We start from the raw sequence: 20,222 nt of genomic DNA on the forward strand, positions 1-20,222 counted from the left end.
AAAATAGGGTATTAAAGATGAACTACCACGAACTAAAATACATTACTACACATCTACTAAAGTATTCTACATAGTTCTATATCTTCAGATGGTATAGTTAACATGCAAATATCACTTGTCATGAAAAAACATTAAGGAAACTGATTATCCATCTGGGTAGAGAGGGGAAGGCTGATCCCTAAGAAACTTCTTACACCAAAATAAATTTTGTATGTATCAAGGAATTATACACAGAAAAGGAAACCATGAATGTACCAAGGAAAGAAAGGGTGATTATTTTTATATTCTCAGAGTGGGAAGAGCCTTAAGCATGACATAAACATAATGAAGCCAAAAAGGAAAAGCTTAATAATTTTAAGAGTTAAAATTTAAAGGGGTGCCTGAGTGGCTCAGTTGGTTAAGTGTCTGGCTCAGTGGGGAGTCTGCTTCTCCTTCTCCCTCTGCCCACCCCCCCACTCATGTTCTCTAATAAATAAAAAGATATTTTAAAAAATAATTAAAATTTTAAAATAAAATTAAAATCAAAACTTATCTATGGCAAAAATTACACTGAAAAAAGTAAAAAGTGACAGGAAAAAAGTACTTATAGTACACTCCACAAAAAAAGGCTAACTTCCTAACACACAAAGAATTCTTTATTAGCCAAAATTAAAAAGACAGAAAATGCAATCAAAAAACGGACAAAGAGCCTAACATGTCAAATCACGAAAGGGAATATAAATAGGCTAGAAAAGATGGTCACAACCCTTCAGAAAGGTACTGGCATTTTCAAAACTGAAAATGTGGGGCACCTAGCTGGCTCAGTCAGAAGAGCAGACTCTCGGGGCGCCTGGGTGGAGCAGTCGTTAAGCGTCTGCCTTCAGCTCAGGGCGTGATCCCAGCATTCTGGGATCGAGCCCCACATCAGGCTTCTCCGCTAGGAGCCTGCTTCTTCCTCTCCCTCTCCCCCTGCTTGTGTTCCTCTCTTGTTCTCTTGCTCTGTCAAATAAATGAATAAAATCTTAAATAAATAAATAAATAAATAAATAAATAAATAAAAGGAGAAAGGNGGGCGTGATCCCAGCATTCTGGGATCGAGCCCCACATCAGGCTTCTCCGCTAGGAGCCTGCTTCTTCCTCTCCCTCTCCCCCTGCTTGTGTTCCTCTCTTGTTCTCTTGCTCTGTCAAATAAATGAATAAAATCTTAAATAAATAAATAAATAAAAGGAGAAAGAAAGGAAGGAAGGAAGGAAGGAAGGAAGGAAGGAAGGAAGGAAGGAAGGAAGGAAGGAAGAAAGAAAGAAAGAAAGAAAGAAAGAAAGAAAGAAAGAAAGAAAGAAATTGTCCAAAACAGAATACAGAATTAAAAAAGTGAAGTTCAAATAGCATGAATACTATGATCTAATTAGTATCAGAAAGACAAGAGGAAGATAAGTTAGGATATAGAAAGAAAATTTCCAAACAAAAAAGAAACCCTTTCTTTCAAAGGTTTTAAATAAATAAATAAATACNAAAAAAAAAGTGAAGTTCAAATAGCATGAATACTATGATCTAATTAGTATCAGAAAGATAAGAGGAAGATTNGTTAGGGTATAGAAAGAAAATTTCCAAACAAAAAAGAAACCTTTTCTTTTAAAGGTTTTAAATAAATAAATAAATAGATAAACAAACAAATAAATAAATAAAGGCTTTATTTTTAAGTAATCTCTATACCCAACGTGGGGCTCGAACTCACAATCCCAAGATCTGAGTCGCATATTTCACACAATAAGCCACCCAGTCGTCCCAAAAGAAACTGTTGTGTTTTTTTTTTTAAGATTTTATTTATTTGAGAGAGACAGCAAGCTAGAGAGAGATAAAGAGCATTAGTGGGGGGAGGGGCAGAGGGAGAGGGAGAAGCTGACTCCCCACTGAACAGGGATCTTGACATGGGGCTCAATCCCAGGACCCTGTGATTACGACCTGAGCCAAAGGCAGACACTTAATCAACTAAGCCACCCACATCCTGCANGCGTCCCAAAAGAAACTGTTGTTTTTTTTTTAAGATTTTATTTATTTGAGAGAGACAACAAGCTAGAGAGAGATAAAGAGCATTAGTGGGGGGAGGGGCAGAGGGAGAGGGAGAAGGTGACTCCCCACTGAACAGGGATCTTGACATGGGGCTCAATCCCAGGACCCTGTGATTACGACCTGAGCCAAAGGCAGACACTTAATCAACTAAGCCACCCACATCCTGCAAAAGAAAGTCTTAACGTTGGTTATCCCTAAGAGGGACTACAGGAGTGGCGATGCAACCTTTGGTATTGCTGCAATTTTTGACTATGAAAATTAACTACTTAGCAAAATTTTAAGTAGTCAAGTGTTTCAAACACTTAATTAGGGTAACATATCCTTAGACCACAATAAACTTAAAAAAAAATTTTTTTAAGTGGGGTTCAAAATGACAACCCCGAGATCAAGAATCACATGCCCTCCTGACTGAGCCAGCCAGCCAGGTGCTCCTAACCACAATAAACTTCTTAATGTTTTAAACGGCTTCTCAACATAATACTGTATTTAAAGAGTACCAGGAGATTCTTTGAAAACATTTTTTCGTTAATCTTTATTCTCCTATTCTTAAGAGATTAGGACGCTTATTATCACCCTCTCCCAAAAAAGCTAAGAAAATTCTAGAAAAGGGTCACAATAAAGAACCAAGAATTTTTTCCTAAGATTTATTTCAAGAGAGAAAGTGCACGTGCGCACACACACATGCGTATGTAAGAGTGGGGGGAAGAGGAGAGGGAGAGAGAATCTCAAGCAGACTCTGTGCTGAGTGCAAAGCCTGATGCAGGGTTTGATCTCACAATCCTGAGATCATGACCTGAGGCGAAATCAAGAGTCAGACGCTTAACCAACTGAGCCACCCAGGTGCCCCAAAGAATCAAGAATCTAAGATGTACTTTTTTTTAGTATATAATTACGACTCAAAATCTATCTACCAAATTGAGAGATCCTCCCCACCTCTCACTCCAGTGGTTTGTATATATGGGGAGGGAGAAGGTTCACATGAACTAGAAGACAAAGAGAAATCAGTAACTGAATTCCAAGTTCTGACATTATATATAACCTTATTTTCTTTTTTTACAGTTTTCCCAGTACCCAATCAAATTAAAAAGATTATCTCCCACCTATGTTTATTGCAGCATTATTTTTACATTAGCCAAATTACAAAAGCACCCCAACTGTCCATCGATAGATAAATGGATAAAGAAGAGGTGGTACATATATACAATGGAATATTACTCAGCCATCTGCAGTAACAAGGATGGATCTAGAGGATATAATGCTAAGTAAAATAAGTCAGTCAGAGAAAGACAGATACCATATGATTTTACTCATATATGGAATTTACAAAACAAACAAAGAGGCAAACCAAAACACAGGCTCTTAACTAGAAAGAACAAACTGTGGATTACCAGAGAGGAGGTAGGTGGAGGGATGGGGTAAATAGGTGAATGGGAATAAGAGTTTACTGATCATGATGAGTACTGGGTGATGCAGAATCACTGAACTGTATACCTGAAACTAATATAATACTGCATGCTATGTATACTTGCATTAAAACAAAAAGTAAAAAAGTAAAAAAAATAAAATAAAGAAACGATTACCTTACCTGGTTCAGGGTTGGAGGGTGTAGCCCAGGAAGAGTCATAGTAGCATTTTCACTACACTTCAGATAAAGGAAATACAAATACTGGAGAAATAGCTGGGTAGGAAGAAAAAGGAAAATTTAACACCTTGATAGAAAAATGTTCTCTCTATATAAAGCTAATAAAGAGACTGAAGATTTTAAGATACTACTGAATTTAATTATATATCAAACAAATATGTTAGACATCTGGGGACACAAAAATGAATAAGATACAGTCTTTGCCATCAATGAGGAGTTCATCTGGTTTGGGAGAGGTGGGCAGGGAACTTATTCTGTTTGTAAATAATAAGTAGAAGAGAGAAAATCCATCAGCAATTTTTAGTTTCTAGTTAAAAAAAAGAAAAAAAACCACCAGGGGCGCCTGGGTGGCTCAGTCATTAAGCGTCTGTCTGCCTTCGGCTCAGGGGTGATCCCAGCGTTCTGGGATCAAGTCCCACATCAGGCTCCTCTGCTGGGAGCCTGCTTCTTCCTCTCCCACTCCCCCTGCTTGTGTTCCCTCTCTCGCTGTCTGCCTCTCTGTCAAATAAATAAATAAATAAAATCTTGGGGCGCCTGGGTGGCACAGCGGTTAAGCGTCTGCCTTCGGCTCAGGGCGTGATCCCGGCGTTATGGGATCGAGCCCCACATCAGGCTCCTCCGCTATGAGCCTGCTTCTTCCTCTCCCACTCCCCCTGCTTGTGTTCCCTCTCTCGCTGGCTGTCTCTATCTCTGTCGAATAAATAAATAAAAAAAATCTTTAAAAAAAAAAAATAAAATAAATAAAATCTTAAAAACAAACAAATAAAAAAACAAAACCACCAAAACATGTACGTATGTATTTTAAAAGTAATCTCTAACACCCACATGGGGCTCGAACACACAACCCTGAGATCAAGCATCACATGCTCTATGGATTGAGCCAGCCAGGCACTTGTTTTAACTTATATGTATAAACCTGGCCTTCAGGCTTGGCACCAGAAACATGCTAAGATCTGCCAACCAAAAGTCACTCGTCTCCTAGGCACAATTTTTCAGCATGGGGGCTGGGGAACCTCTTAGTCACATGAAAGAACCTGATAACCTTTCAAATGCCCTAAAGCTGCTTAGAGTTAAGCAGTAAAATTTAAACCAGAAATAAGGAGTGCCTGGGGTGGCTCAGTCAGTTAAGTATCTGCCTTCTGCTCAGGTCACGACTCCAGAGTGCCAGGATCGAGCCCCACTTCAAGTCCCCGCACGGCGGAGAGCCTGCTTCTCCCTCTGACCCTCCCCCATCTCGTGCTCTCTCTCTCTCTTTCAAATAAGTAAATAAAATCTAAAAAAAGAAAGAAAGAAAGAAAGAAAGAAAGAAAGAAAGAAAGAAAGAAAGAGAGAGAGAAAGAAAGAAAAATAATTCTACAGGATGTCTAAGAACACTCACAGTGACATGTTGTGCCGGGATGTCTTTCAAGTGAGGCAGAAGAAACATTTCGCTGTAAGCTGAATGAAGAATTGCATTTCTACTTAGGACTAAAGGAAAACCCTGTTTTAATAAATAAAGCCTTTTCTACTGAAATTATGATTAACTTCCTTCCTCAGAGATAGCTCTTCTAAATTTATATGAAGTTTTACTTTTCTCAAAGAGCTCTACCGCTGAACTTTCTCATAAATACTAGAGGTCACTTGGAATACTTCACTCCTGTAACTGGTATTTATCCAGAATACTAATTTTTAGAATCAATAAAGCTTCTGCCTTCACAAAGCTCCTTAAATCAGGTTTAAGTAATTTGTTTGCATATAACACTGACTATACTCCATTTTCTAGCAGAAACTGAAAAAAATTAAAAAACAGTAAAGAAAGGGGGGCGCCTGGGTGGCACAGCGGTTAAGCGACTGCCTTCGGCTCAGGGCGTGATCCCGGCGTTATGGGATCGAGCCCCACATCAGGCTCCTCCGCTATGAGCCTGCTTCTTCCTCTCCCACTCCCCCTGCTTGTGTTCCCTCTCTCGCTGGCTGTCTCTATCTCTGTCAAATAAATAAATAAAATCTTAAAAAAAAAAAAAAAAAAAAAAAAAAAAAAAACCAGTAAAGAAAGGATCTGAAATGATCTATTTACTCCCTAGTTACTGCTTGGCAGCATTTGACTGTGGGAAAGAAACAATGCGGGGGAAACTATTTCAAAGGATACAGCAGAGCTGCTCTCTTTGGTATCACAGGGCACAAAGTGGTCTCCTCTGCTGTGTCCTGAGGCTTTTCGTTTAACTCCCGATCACAGTTACCACAGTTTTCTTCTTCAGGATTGAAGCCATTGTGAAGAATTTCCGTTTGCTCTTCCATTTTCTCCTCTTGCACAGAACCACTATAGTCAGAAACTGATTCCATATTGATTTCTGCTTCTTGAAGACTGTCATCACTAATGCTATCATGTAAATTGAAAGTAAGAAATGAATTCTTATCACTGCATGATCTCACTGGAAAAATGTTCATTTTGTAAGCATTCAAAGTTTCAGAAATCAAGTAATGTAAAAGATTAAAAACACAGTAACGAAAAACAACCATCAGCTTCTAACTTACCTCAAGAAAATTTTTAAGCAAGCACAGGTGACTGACTCAGGAATGTCAGGGAACTGTCGTAGACAGAGCTGTAACATCTGCACATCTGCCTTTTCTAAGGCAGCCTCCATCAAGCCAGGGCACAAGCTAAGACAAAAAACCATGAATCATTTTTATATATTAAGAAAAATCTCAATTGCAAATAATGTATAAGCTTTTTCAGATGATGAAAATTAATAAAAACAAGGTCAAAAGAGTTATGCGTATCAAGTTTGGTATACACACTTACCTGTAAGAAAGTACATGTGTTTGGATAAGCTGCATCAGAGAGTTCCGGGGATAAAATGATGGTTCTGCTTTATGTCTTCCCAGGAGTTCTAATACTATGTCCCCAATAATAGTATGAAAGTCAGGTGTCCGCTTAATAGCCAAAAATTTACATAGTTCTACTTCAATGTGTTTTTCTGAATCTTTCTGAAAGGGCAGAAGAAAGAGTTCGGTCTGGTACATTAATGTCACTCTGAACTTAAAAGTTCCTAGCTCAACATTTTCTTAAATCATTAACAGTATTCATGCATTCCTGTGAAACTGGGAGTTGATGGTATAATTCGCCGCACAAAGACAAAGTACAAAACACAAAACGAAACAAAACACAATGTCACGGTTTAGAAATCAAATTCTTTAAGAGGCTAAGTTACAAATATAGTCAATGCAAAGGGGAAAGAGATAGTGATGAGACCACCACCATTACACTGACCACACAAAATACTTGGTAAGAGCCAAATAAGCCAAAGTACTGGATAGCTCTTAATTCATATACAACTGTTAGTTACAGATGTAATAAAAAAAGGTCATACAAATTGGAATGAAAAGTAGATGGGATTTCTTTTAACCACTTGAGTTGATTTTTCGTATTTTTAATATTGTATTTACCTTTATAGCTGACAAAAGTTGTTTGGATGCTGGAGGCTGTACACTCACTTCAATTTTTCTTCTCCTTAACTGGAAGTAAGTAAATTGATTAGGATCTCAAAACAATGCCAAAGGTCCAAAACACATTTAGAAGAATATAAAGTGTCCTAAAGAGACTAGAACAGCACACTTATCCTCTAATAAAAAACTTTTAAAAATATTTTAATTTTGTTATAGTGAAAAGTGGGTTTATCTCAACTAATCAACTATAATGCCTTTAAGACCTGTAATGTTTTTGTTTCTTAAACACAAAATCTCTATACTCAGGAAGGCATTACTACTAATTGCAAACTGTCCATTTTCACACCTGTGTTTTACACATACACATGCCCATAAAAATTAACTACTAGACTACACATGTCATTTCTGGATGAAAGATGTCAGGTTACTGGGTTCAAGATTCAAATTGCTCTGTCATTTAAAATCAAAGCTATAGGGGCACCTGGGTGGCTCAGTCCACTGAGCATCTGCCTTCAGCTCAGGTCACAATCTCAGGGTCCTGGGATTGAGTCCCAATCGGGCTCCCTGCTCATTGGGGAGTCTGCTTCTCCCTCTCCCTCTCCTCCTGGTCGCGTGCACACCCGTGCTCCCTCTCTCAAATAAATAAAATCTTTTTTAAAAAAAGATCAAGGCTATAAGCGTTGTACAAATGCGAATCATTAAGATAATTGCACCTTTTTCTTTTTTTTTCTTTCATATTTGCATTAACATTTCTATTTCAACTACCAAACTTACAATTCTCTTCGACTGCTCTGAGTTCTGGGATCCGAGTTCACATCCCCGAGATGTTTCCCAGTTTACAAAATGAGGCACAGTCTGAGTGCCTAAGAAAACACAAAGTATACAATTTCTGGAATTTTTTGACCTACTGTATTTAGCCAACCAAAGAACAACAAAAAACGACCATTTGTGCACAATTTAAGAGAGGCTTTAGAGATCACTGAATTTCCCTGAGAACCCCAGATCGCTACGTCACAATATAACATAAAGCTGTGTGTCCAGCAACATTAAGGCAACAGATGAGACCGCTGGTAAACCCGGGAGAGGGAAAGTATTAATGATTTTGTCTGGGGGACTCTCCCATTGTCCCTGAAGTCAGAACACTGGTGGTCAGAACAGTGTAGCTCTTCAGCCTGCAGCAGTACTTGCAACGGAGACTGTTGCCAGTGTAGCTACCTGGGTCAAGAACACTTCAATGAACAGTGGCAAATTTCAACATCAAAAACGGGCTCTGTAAACTGATGGTTGTGGAAATCTACATCAAACTAGAAGTTAATACAATGGTTTATATTAATAAAAAACAGAAGGTCCTGGGGTGCCTGGCTGGCTCAGTCAGTAGAGCATGCGACTCTTGATCTCGGGGTCATGAATTCAAGCTGCACAACAGGTACAGAGGCTACTTAAACAAACACACACAGACACACAAAGTTCCTACCTGGATCTTGACTATGCTTGAGTTTTCCAAGAGCACCTGCTAAGGAAGATACTTCACACTTGTATGGAATCACAGTAAGAAATTTTCCATGTAGCATAAATAAATTTTCCCCATAATACCAGAGCTACAAAAAAAGTTATAAAAAACAGAAGATCTGAGTTGCATTTATAACAATAACTTACCATATGAACAATCTTAATATAACAAAAAATGACAAAACAAAGTTAAATAACTTTCAAAATAATCTCACATGTACAACTTATTAACTGGGTAGGTTTACACAGCCCTTATTTTTGCCCACATGTGAATAAAGCATAATTTAAAGGATACTCTTTACTCGTAAAAATCTGATCAATATATGCATTTAAAATAAATTATTTAAAAGTAATATTGCCACTGTTATACACCTATTAATGTAATAATTACCAAGGGTACTATAACAGGACACTCTGTTAATGACGTGCTAGAGGAAAAAACCAGAATTTAACGGTTCTAGCTTATCATTCCAATTTTTAAAATAATAAAATGTAAGACAGATATATGAACAAAAAGCTTAAAGGAACATGGAAATCAAACTAAGTTTGTTAGAGTGGTAGAACTGTGAGTGGTTAATTTTGTTATTATTTGTTTAAATATAAATTAAAATTATACTGTATTCTGTGAAATCTAGTCTCCTCATGCTCTAATCACAATTATCTTAATATCGTATTATCTTGATTACATTTTATTTATATATGAACATTCACTAAACCAGTCCTTACTGAGCACCTTTGATAGATACTGAAGATAAAATGGGTAACAAAACAGACAAGGACCCCTGCCTCAGGAAGTTTGGTCTGGCTGGCTAAAATTTTAACTCTTCAATAATTCTTATGTAAGGGGCGCCTGAGTGGCTCAGTCAGTTAAGCATCCGACTCTTGATTTCGGCTCAGGTCATGATCTCAGGGTCCTGGGATGGAGCCCCATGGTGGCCTCTGCACTCATCGAGAAGTCTACTTGATTTTCTCTTTCTCCTTTCCCTCTGCCCCTCCCCCTGCTCACAGCTGCTCTCCCTCTCGGTCTCTCTCTCAAATAAATACATAAACGAATCTTAAAAAGATAATAATTCTTATGTAACTCCACAATAATGTTTACTATATATCCTAAAAGACTAATTTATCAGGAAAAGTAACAGCCCTGGCGTAAGGTTCAAAATACAAAAGAAAGAAGGGGCTCCTGGCTGGCTTACTCAGTAGAGCATGTGACTCCTGGCCTCAAGGTTATGAGTTCAAGCCCCACATTGGATGTAGAGAATACTTTAAAAAACAAAAAAAGAAAAATACTTATGAAGAAATACAAAAGTAAAAACATCAAAGAGCAGCTATCTTTTATTTATTCATTGTTCTCCCTTGATCTAAAATTGCCTATAATTTAAAGTGACAAACTTAACAAAAATTGAAACAATAACCAAATTAAATATCATCTTGCAGGTAAAAAATATTTCTCAATTTATTTTTTATTTATTTATTTTAAAAGATTTTATTTATTTGAGAGAGAGAAAGACAGCCAGTGAGAGAGGGAACGCAAGCAGGGGGAGTGGGAGTGGAAGAAGCAGGCTTCCAGCAGAGGAGCCTGATGTGGCGCTCGATCCCAGAATGCCGGGATCACGCCCTGAGCCGAAGGCAGACGCTTAACGACTGAGCCACCCAGGCGCTCCTCAATTTATCCTCAATTTATTTTAATCAAAACCTGCCAAATTATTTAAATCTGAGGTCTCTTCCTTTATACCATATTTTTCATGCACAAAAGTAACTAAATTTGAAAATCCTCAAAAACAAAAACTTACTTGACCGCTGGTCCCCTGTGGTAGCTCTCTAGAAGTCTGTAGCGTTTGAAATTTTGTGTTCCATACGGAGAGGCATTCTGTAAAATAAGACAAATTCAGATGTTGTGCCCCGTACAATCTGTGACACTGAGGGTGGTGGGAAGTAAGTGGTGAGACTAGGGAGAGTCACAGTTAACACATAAATCTTGCTTTTAGGTATAAAAGGAGTAATGAAGACAGTGAATGCCACCGAAACTCAAGGAAATGAGATCTTATGACAAAAAGTGGACATGTGGGGGGGGCAGGAGGCATATGGGGTATCTATATATCTTCCCCTCAATTTTGCTGCAAACCTTAAACTGCTCTAAAAAATAAGGTGTTAATAATAACAATAATAAAAAATTAGTAATAACTGTTGATAGGGAAAGGGCTCTACAATCTCTCAGGTAAGTGAATAAATAAGGTGCACAAACGTGAATGGTATGCTACCATTCATATAAAAAGAAGAGGAAAGAAAAATAAGTAGTAATATTTGCTCGTATGTACGTGAAAACACTCCAGAGACAAAGGAAGCTCTAACAGTAGTTTGGGGATTTAAGCAGGAACCAGAAAGAGGGATGATGATGGTACGGGAGAGAGGAGAAGCAGAGCATGGAAAAGTGACAAAGCACCAAGACTTAAGAACAGTAAGGTCTGCGGCCTAAGTAAAGAGTCATTCTACTTAGTTATCCCATACCTGTTTGCTGATTTGTAAAACAGGAGTGTTATTAGTAACTATTTTCTCTCCTAGTGCTCTTGAAAAATTAAATGATACAAACAACAAGATAATATACACGAAACGCCCAGCACAGGATAGGTATGCTGTTAACTAGTCACCCCAATCTTAATAAGAGGGAGAAATATAAGAACAAGGAACACAGATGAGGATGGGCAGATTAAGTATACAGTCAGTAGGGAGAATGGACTCAATAAATCAAAGGACTCTTGCTCTGAAATTGGGAAAAGTGATTGGAAAAAATGGACGGGATCTAGAACGTGGAGAGACCTGAATACTAGAAAAAGATTCTGAGTTTTATAACGTTGCCTGAAAGACCCCAATGTCGCACTAGCCGGGAACAAATGTATTCTTGGTGATAGAAAACAAGTCTGTGTGTGGAGAGGTGTTTGGGGGCAAGGTGAGGTGAAAATGAGAATGAGGCTCTGAAGTCAGAGATGGAGAAGCGTACTAGCTTCAAGTTGTCCAAGCCCAGTGGATTGCCATTCTGCTGAAATGTCACCAGGCTATGAATTCAAATTTACCGCAGGGGATCAAATGCCTATGGGCTCGCACAGATATCTACAGTTTTTATTCCTTTAAGACATTAGTCATAAGCAAGGTAGTGATACAAGGAAATGTTTTAAAAAGATGGGATGTCTGGCTGGCTCAGTCAGTACAGCACATGACCCCTGATCTCAGGGTCTGAGTATAGTGTTGGGTGTAGAGGATGGGCAGATTAAGTAAAAGTTAATTAATTAATTAATTAAAATACAATAAAAAATTAATTAATTAATTAAAATACAATAAATAAAATAAACAAACTAAAAAAAATTAACTAATGTAAGATGAAATCAAAGATCTATTCAAGGAGAGTTAGGAAGCTACAAAAATAATTTGAGTACGAGCTAAAGAAAATGAAAGGGTGATAATAAATAAAAAAGAAAAGGAAGACTAAAAGGTACACTTTGAAGGAAAAATCCAAAGGACTTCTTAATTGCTCAGATTTCAGTCACCCTTGGAAGCTGGCAGCAGTGGTCCTAGAACCGCTACGTGATCTTGATCCAGGACGGTGAGTGCAACACCATTTCGAGCATTACCAGACACCACAGTCTTGAGCAACAGTGATCTAACCACCCTCTGACTTTTTTCCGGTTCACGTGGATGTATTGGTATCAAGCTTTCATATATACATCCATCAGAACCTGTTGGAAACAAATATTTGTTATTCATTATCAGTTAAAGGACAGTTCTGTATCTATTATAGTTAAAGGCCTAGGATGCTTTCAAGTTATATCAATTTGATACAGGATACAATTAAAAAATAAACAAATTTAGGGGCGCCTGGGTGGCACAGCGGTTAAAGCGTCTGCCTTCGGCTCAGGGCGTGATCCCGGCGTTACGGGATCGAGCCCCATATCAGGCTCCTCCGCTATGAGCCTGCTTCTTCTTCTCCCACTCCCCCTGCTTGTGTTCCCTCTCTCGCTGGCTGTCTCTATCTCTGTCGAATAAATAAATAAAATCTTTAAAAAAAAAATAAACAAATTTAATAATCACATCACTCTATGCTTTCCCTTAAATTGTACTACAAACCTAAACTTGAGGGAGGAATACTATTAATAAAACTCTCAGTAAGAAATATCACAACAGTTAAATACTTATAATAACTTAAAATATGAGAGAGAACTGCAGGAATACAGACAATCTAGTCACTAAAAGGCTACACCTCACATTCGAAATTAATTAGCCTTCTGGTCTATACATGACATTTCTCATTATTATATATCACCCTGAAAACCATATGAAATTGCTGTTTTTTGGCATGTCAATTGAATTTTGGCAATTTTATTGTGGTTCTAGCTATGCTACAAGAAGATTTTATAACCCTTTGGTTCAGACTCCCTTATTTCAGCGTTCATTCAGTAAGCTAAAACTTAACTCGTAAACTTTCATTTAACAATAAGTATATCTGGGGCACCTGGCTGGCTCAATCGGTAGAGTTATGCAACTCTTAATCTCAGGGTTCTGAGTTCAAGCCCCACGCTGGGCATGAAGATACTTAAAAAACCAAACTAAACCAAACCAAACCAGTAAGTGTACCTTACAAATTAGACTATAAGAAAACCAGTCCCTCCTAAGCAAAGGCATTAAATGGATTCCAAAGACCTTCTAGATAAGATAAATGATGGGAAATTTTTCTTAATAGCCATTGCAAATATTTGCACATTAAAAAACTTCACAGATTTTTTAATTGGGGTGAGAGGAAAGGATAACTGGGTGATGGGCATTAAGGAGGACAACTGATGTAACAAGCACTGGGTGTTATATGCAACTGATGAATCACTAAATTCTACCTCTGAAACTAATTAAACAAAAAAGATTTAAAAAAATCTTTAAATTGTGCTAATATGAAAATAATGTCCTTGCCTTTTCCTCCCTTAATTTTCTCAAGACAACTCCAAGAGGAGCCATAAAGGGCAGGATGAAGAGGACACCACAAAGGCATTTTTCTTTTTACTAGTCACCTAAGATTAGGGTTATACTCTAGACCATTAGATAATCTACAAGGGATCAACAAATCTATAAAACATTGACTGGCATAGGCCATGAATGCTTTGTTAGATTTCTTTAACCCACCCACCTCCACCACTGTTCAAAGAAAGGTACCGTAAATCTTAAGGCTAGAAAAGAGAACTAGAGTGGTCACTTGATACCAACCTTATTTTTTTATTTTTAAAGATTTTATTTATGTATTTGACAGAGAGAGAGAGAGCGAGCACAAGTAGGCAGAGTGGCAAGCAGAGGCAGAGCCTTCTCCGAGCAGGTTCCCCGCGGAGCAGAGCGCCTGATGCGGGGCTCGATCCCAGGACCCCAGGATCATGACCTGAGCCAAAGGCAGACGTTTACGGACTGAGCCACCCAGGGGCCCCTTAGCTATTTTATGCTTTACTAATTACAGTATCAAAGAACCTGGCCTTATGATGATAAAGATAAAAGATGATTTTTTCCTTTTTTATTGGTATTTTATTATTATTTATTGCTTATGATAAAAGTTACTGCAGAGAACCACTAACTTAATGCATGACCAGATATGGCAAAGTGCAAAAAGTGAAGGCACAAATGTTTGTAAGGAAGCGTGCGAAGGAAAGTGTACAACAGAAAACTGCAAAAAACCTAAGACTCAGAAAACCCACCATCCTTTATTTACAATCTCTGAAAGTTTAAAGAAAAATACTTACTTAATGACATCAAAGAGATGAATTTCCGATCCACAGATGCACTGAAACTCTGTATAACAGATTTTTCTTCCTGTCCAAGTACGAGCGTGTATTTGCTTAAGGTACGTGGGTTAAACATTTGTATGTAAGCAAAGTAATCTCCATGCTGCACAGAAAAAGGTTATTTTATTTTAAAAATATTCCCATTTCAACCAACTATATTTAAATGTTAAAGCCAGTTGTTGCTCTCTTCTAATTACTTTAATGAGTGCTTAAAAGCCTCTTGTTCAATTAAAGTAAAAATGTTCTAAAAAATATTTTTTTTGTAACTAGCAGATTTTTTGAATTTTTAAAAGATACACAATAAAAAATATCTTCTGAAATACTGAACCCCATTTTAGTTTAAAAATAATATATGTGAATTTGAAATCTCACAAAATAGGCCAGGAAATAAAGATATCACTTACTTTTTCAGTAATAAAGATTACAACAGGATGCTTATATACCATGAAAATCTTTGTCCACCTAAAAAAATAGGCAGAAAAATTATAAAATGCCAAATCACCAGCTGAAAGAAAACTATCAATCTAAACTTCAGAGAATATCTTCTGTTAAATATTTTTTAAAGTCAGAGAGACATCAGAGAACTTAATTCAGTGTTTCAAAATACACATCACAGAGAATTACCAGGCATTTCTCTGTCAAATGCATTTCTGGATTAAATGCAAGTTGCTGAACTTCCCAGAGCTTTAAAGACCATGTGAACTGTAAAGTTCCAAAGGGGTGGGTGTGTGACAGTATGCAGTGTTATTCAACTTATTTGACTCCTCCCCTCTCCCTTTTCAGTCACTTTTGGGACTAGTGCTCCGAGGAAAACATTAGGATCTCACTTGCCTTCTTTAAGTGACAGAGGGATATGAGGCACAGGGAGGGTAAGGGCTTTAACCAAGGCTACATAGCCAGATTCTGACAAAGTGGCCATTAGAACTCAGATTCTCTACCTATATCCCTTTTTCCTAAAGCTTTCCTCTAAACACAGGTGCTCACGCATTAGAGACATTCAACAGGGCAGTCCAAGATATACCTGGTCATTGTCCACAATGTTCACTAAGTACAAGCCTTCCCCTTGACTTTTAGAAATTTAGCTTGCATCAAGTGGACCAGGTGATGCAGCAAGTTAACTAAACAGGAAATGTGATAAAATAATGGGGATTGGAGAAATGTGAAATCATGAAATTTCCTTCTATCATTTGAGTGAGTCACTTTCCCAGTTTTATTCCAGACTCTGGGAAAGCAGGGTGCTCAAAACACTATCAAGATGTCACTAACAAGAAGCTGTACTTGTCCTCAGGGGTAAGGGTGCTGACCTTGGCAGTCAGGGCAATAAAACAGAAACAGAGATTTTGGTCTCATGGTATTACCCATTTCATCTTCAAATAACTCACTATTGAGTCTTCTGTCATTAAACAGGACTCTTATGACCCTCCAGTTTCCCCAATCACCTATCACTCCAGAGGCTTTTGGAGGATGCTAATTTGGTTAATGGCATATAAATGGTAATTAAGCTTTTATTATATTTATAACCAAAATACTTTTGAACAAGGCAAAGAATGTTATAAAAAACCTGCACAGTACATTTTTATCATGGAAAAAATTCACTTACAAGTACTGGAACTTACTTAATCACTTCTTCATCAGAGATAACAGTTTCAATTTTCTGTTGGGGCTCTGCAAGCAAGGCCTCTAAACCACAAACAGCTCCTTCCTTGAAGAGCACTAAGGGTTCTGTCCCTTGTATTGAATGTATCCTATATATGTCAGCTGACAACTAGAAGAATATAAGAATACATTAGTTTTTATTCTAAAACAAATGCTACCTAAGAGAATAAGGACATTGATAGAAAGCTTATTTTTGAAGAACTGATTTGTTTTCATTTTGATTCAGCTTTATATGGTTCCAAAGTCAAAGGTACAACATAAAATACACACAGAAGCCTTTTGCTCCTATTCTGTCTACCCTGTCTCCTGCTCTCCCCTTACGTCATCACTTTTTAAAGATTTTATTCATTTATTTATTAGAAGACTTTATTTATTTATTTATTTATTTATTTATTTATTTATTTATTTATTTAGAGAGTGCATAGCTGAGCAGGGGGAGGGGCAGAGGGAGAGGGAGAGAAAATCTAAGCCGGCTCTGTGCTCGGCGGCTCTGTGTTGAGCACAGAGCCCAATGTGGGGCTTGATCCCACGACCCCGAAATCATGACATGAGCCTAAATCAAGAGTCAAATACTTAACTGACTGAGCCACCCTTACGTCATCATTTTTATCCATTTTTGGTTTATCCGTCCATTGGGAGTACTGGAGGTTAGGTACACCCTGGCTCTCCAAATCCTACAGGTGGGGAGAGGTATAAAGGAATCCACTAATGCAGCTTTAAGCAGTTCTGGTGCTAGATAAAGACTGATGCCATAATTACAACTACAGCCTGTAAGCCCAAGAAAAGAAGGTAACCCCACTATAAAATTAAGGATCGTGTTACTGCAAGGTAAATAAAAAGACTAGGGCCAGGAGACAGCACAGTTAGCTAACTATAAGTTTCAAGGGTCCAAGTGATAACTGTCATTATATCTCAATCAGTTCTATTATGTGCTACTTCTAAAATCTGCCAATTATATTTAGTTAGACATTTAGAACTGGAAGGAACTTTCAAGGTTACCCTAGGTTGAGATGCTCATTTATAAGAAAAGTCAATTAACACACTTTCAGTCAGGGGTGCCTGGGTGGCTCAGTCTGTTAAGCTTATGAGTCTTGATTTTGGCTCCCGTCATGGTCTCAGGGTTGTGAGATCGAGTCCCGCATCCAGCTCCCCACTCAAGAGGGGAATCTGCTTGAGATTCTCTCTCCCCTCTCCCTTGCACCATCCCCCCAACCACTTGCGTGTGCTCTCTCTATAATAATAAATAAATAAATCTTTAAACACACACACACACTTTAGGTCATTAGTAGAAAAGGCACAGTTACTCAAAGTTCTTTCTTACTGCATTCTGTGCACCCTTAAAATACATAATGTATAAAATTAGCAGGGTCTGTTCTACCTATTTTAAGGGCACAGTGAAATTCTCACCATAAACACCTAAACTTGTGGAAAAAAACTGCAAACATATCATTCAGGAATTATTTAAATCCTTAATCTCATGTAATAATAAAGTTTCTATTTTCTAACATACTAACTCATGAACTAAGATGTGTTCCAAGATATACTATAACTAGAATGAAAAGCTGATACAACTTTTATGCTCACTTTCACAGATGTATTAAAATAAACAAAATACTACATTATAAATTATTCTATCTCACCAATAAGCTAACAGACACATTAGAAAATTCGAAGACTAATGTGTGAGCCTGGGTGGTTCAGTTGGTTAAGTGTCTGCCTTCAGCTCAGGTCATGATCCTGGGGTCCTGGGATTGAGCCCCGCATCAGATCCCTGCTCAGCTAAGAGCCTGCTTCTCCCTTTCCCCGCTTGTGCTTTCTTTCTCTCAAATAAATAGAAATCTTAAAAAGAAAAAAAAAAAAAAAGAAAGGAAAAAAAATCCAAAGACTTACTGTAGCTTTAAATACTTTATCGAGGTTTACATCTTCATTACTCCATATTCTCAAAACCTTAAATTAACACATACAAGTTAAAAAAGCATTCCAATTTCCACTTACATCTAACACAAATGGTTAATAAATGAACATTTGATTTCTGTTGTATATATTACTACATAAAAAGTTTTAAAACTCACCTTATTATCATGTACAACGATGTACTCTCCAGTTTGAAAGTTGCACACAGCTGGACATGTTATAACTTGACCTTGTTTCACTGACCAGCTTCCCAAGGGTTTCTGATCAGAAACCTAGTAAAATCAAGGTAACATACGATATTCAAAAAGTCAATTTCAGACACATTAAAAGCAATTAAATTTACAATCAAGACAAAGAAAGAAAGAATTAAAATAAGTACATTTAATAAATTTCCTAAATTAAAAAAGTAAGTAGTCATAAAAAGATAAACATTGTATGATTCCACTTAAGACAGAAAGCAGAATGGTGAGTCAGCCGCTGGGGGAATGGGGAGTTACTGCTTAATGGTAGAGGGTTTCCGTTTTGCAAGATGAGAAGAGTTTGGGAGATGGATGGTGGTGAGGGCTGCACAACATAAACATACTTAATACCCCGTACGGTACACTCAAAAAATCGTTAACATAGTAAATTGTATGTTGTGTGTATTTTATTACAATTAAAAATATAAAAAACATGGGATGCCTGGGTGGCTCAATTGGTTAAGCATCAGCCTTTGGCTGGGGTCATGATCTCGGGGTCCTGGGATGAGCCCCCCATCAGGTTTACTGCGCAACGGGAGTCTACGTCTCCCTCCCTCTCTCTCTCTCTCTCAAATTAATAAACAAATCTTTAAAAAAATAGGAAAATATATTTAAAAAGTAAATTAACAACACTTTCTAGTAAATAGTATATTAAAAAAATGGGATTCCACTGTGCCTTTGAACAGAGGCATGGGAAATTGAATAGGCAGAGGTGGGATCATGTCAATTCCCGTCACTGTGTTTCTATGCAGGAATTGCAAAATTTTAAGTCCACTTGACAGTGGAGGTAAAAACTAACGGTGTCATCAGAAAGAGTCAAGACCAGCAAACACTATAGGGAATGTTAGCAACCTGTTCCCAATTCTTCAAAGTAGATAGCTAGCTTCTTAAAAACACAGGAAACTAGGTTCAGCAGTCCAGATAAAAATAATTACTTTCGATGAGGCCGCTAAAAGCAAAACTGCTTAGGAGTGTTGTGTCAAGAGTTTGGATAAAAAGGGGGCGGGACCTATAGAGCCTGCCCAGGGCTCAACTCCAGGATTTACAGCGTGTAGTTAGCGGGCAATACACAGCTCACTCGAAATAAAGATTCCCATCAAGAAATCAAACAAACATAACAATCCGCAAAACTTCTTTCACCAAAGAGAGGGAAAAAGCGGGCACAAAGTTAAACCACTGTTCCCACGCTGCCAGTCATTCTCTCCCGCCCAATCAATCTCCTTCAATCCTTCTGCGAGGAGCTGGGGTAACAGAAACCCCGGGAGGGGATCTTAAGGCCATCTCCGGGAGATGCGAAGCGAAAGCACAGGTTTTCCTTTCCGTTCAGAGTCTAGCCCGCGTGCACTCAGACGCTCCGCCGCCTGCAAGTCGGAAATATGCCTCTCTCCAGAAAAACAACCAAGTCCTATTCTAGACCCCATTCAGCGTCCCGGAGAGGCCAAGCCACCTCTCCAATAAGCCGCTCGACGATCTCTTTCTGAAGCTGTGAAAAACCTGCAGCTCTCGCTCCGTGCTCAGAAAGGGGCGAGCCCTCAGCGGGGGCTCTCCGATCATAGCACCCTCACCTTATAGAGGATGACGGTCCTGCCGCCGTCTGTTACTAGAAACTGGTCTGTTTTGTCGCTCTGCTCCACGCCTAGGAGCCCGTGAGGCCCGGCACCCAAGGGTACCGCAGACAACGTGAATCCCTCCTCCAAGGCTGCCATTTTGGGCAAACCACGGACTGCAGCGCATCCCTCCCGGCTGGCTCTGCGCTTTCTCTCGCGAGAACTAGGAGCCCGACTGGACAGACGCTCGCCAAATAAGAAACCTGTTTGCTGAGCCGGCGACCTCTGGCGGGCGCGGCTGGCTTGCCTGGCCGTGGGGGCCCCCGGGGGGGCGGAGCCGGGACTTTGCTTCTAGACCCCGCCTCCCAGTCACGCCCCTCAGAGTCCCGGATGTACTTCTCCGGAGAAGGGATGGGCGGGCTTACCTGTGTACGTACAG

General features: G+C 38.6%; 1 protein-coding gene across 1 annotated transcript; it reads right to left on the bottom strand.

The window, feature by feature from the left end:
• Positions 1-3,578: 3,578 nt before the first annotated feature.
• Positions 3,579-20,022, bottom strand: NOL11 (nucleolar protein 11). The gene is made up of 16 exons (XM_034640926.1): positions 19,802-20,022; positions 18,156-18,269; positions 17,974-18,030; positions 16,044-16,192; positions 14,832-14,889; positions 14,386-14,530; positions 12,163-12,351; positions 10,414-10,490; positions 8,589-8,712; positions 7,889-7,977; positions 7,115-7,183; positions 6,471-6,655; positions 6,203-6,328; positions 5,817-6,047; positions 5,070-5,148; positions 3,579-3,727 (listed from the first exon to the last, which is right to left on the bottom strand). The coding sequence occupies exons 1-16, from the start codon at positions 19,940-19,942 to the stop codon at positions 3,626-3,628; spliced, it is 1,935 nt and encodes a 644-aa protein (XP_034496817.1). The 5' UTR covers positions 19,943-20,022; the 3' UTR covers positions 3,579-3,625.
• Between the last annotated feature and the right edge of the window lie 200 nt (positions 20,023-20,222).

Source organism: Ailuropoda melanoleuca, chromosome 13, assembly GCF_002007445.2.
Source record: "Ailuropoda melanoleuca isolate Jingjing chromosome 13, ASM200744v2, whole genome shotgun sequence".
In the NCBI taxonomy this organism is placed as follows: Eukaryota; Metazoa; Chordata; class Mammalia; order Carnivora; family Ursidae; genus Ailuropoda; species Ailuropoda melanoleuca.